This window comes from Penaeus monodon, chromosome 33 (genome assembly GCF_015228065.2).
Source record: "Penaeus monodon isolate SGIC_2016 chromosome 33, NSTDA_Pmon_1, whole genome shotgun sequence".
Classification (NCBI taxonomy): Eukaryota; Metazoa; Arthropoda; class Malacostraca; order Decapoda; family Penaeidae; genus Penaeus; species Penaeus monodon.
Genome location: NC_051418.1, coordinates 12,698,915 through 12,699,339, shown reverse-complemented (window position 1 = coordinate 12,699,339; position 425 = coordinate 12,698,915). Strand labels below are relative to the sequence as shown.

At 42.8% G+C, this 425-nt stretch overlaps 1 protein-coding gene across 1 annotated transcript in view; it reads right to left on the bottom strand.

Annotated features, from left to right (window-relative positions):
* LOC119594051 (protein arginine N-methyltransferase 7-like) overlaps window positions 1–425 on the bottom strand; it is a gene marked incomplete at its 3' end in the record, with an annotated part of 14,014 nt that overhangs the window by 4,510 nt on the left and 9,079 nt on the right. The window contains 1 exon segment of the mRNA XM_037943086.1: window positions 215–393. Coding sequence (XP_037799014.1) covers window positions 215–393 — 179 coding nt within the window.

Here is a 425-nt window from a genome sequence, read left to right as displayed (position 1 = left end):
TCAAAGGAACATGGTTAATCATACTTACCATGAACAAGTATTCCATTAAAAATAATGGGATGCGTGGGAGCTATATAAGTGCATCATCCAGGGTCATACCTTCACATGTCTTGGAAAACAGACTGTTTTACAATCATAGTTAATCAAATCTTCCTATCATTTCTCCGTTGATATCTTATATAAAGAGCTAAAGTTCTGAAGCCCTGCCTCTCACCTGCTAGATCAGGATGAGCCCAATAAGGAGCACAGCTTAGCATCACTTCCCCATCCTGGTCCATGCGTATGTCCCACCACATCAAGATGGCATCGCAGTTTCCAGATGCAAGTGTCTTGAACTTGATGCGAGTGGTCTCATCACAAGGGATGTCTTGCCGTCTACCACTCCAGTCAAACCTGTAAGAGAGGAAAGTAGGTATTAGTGCATC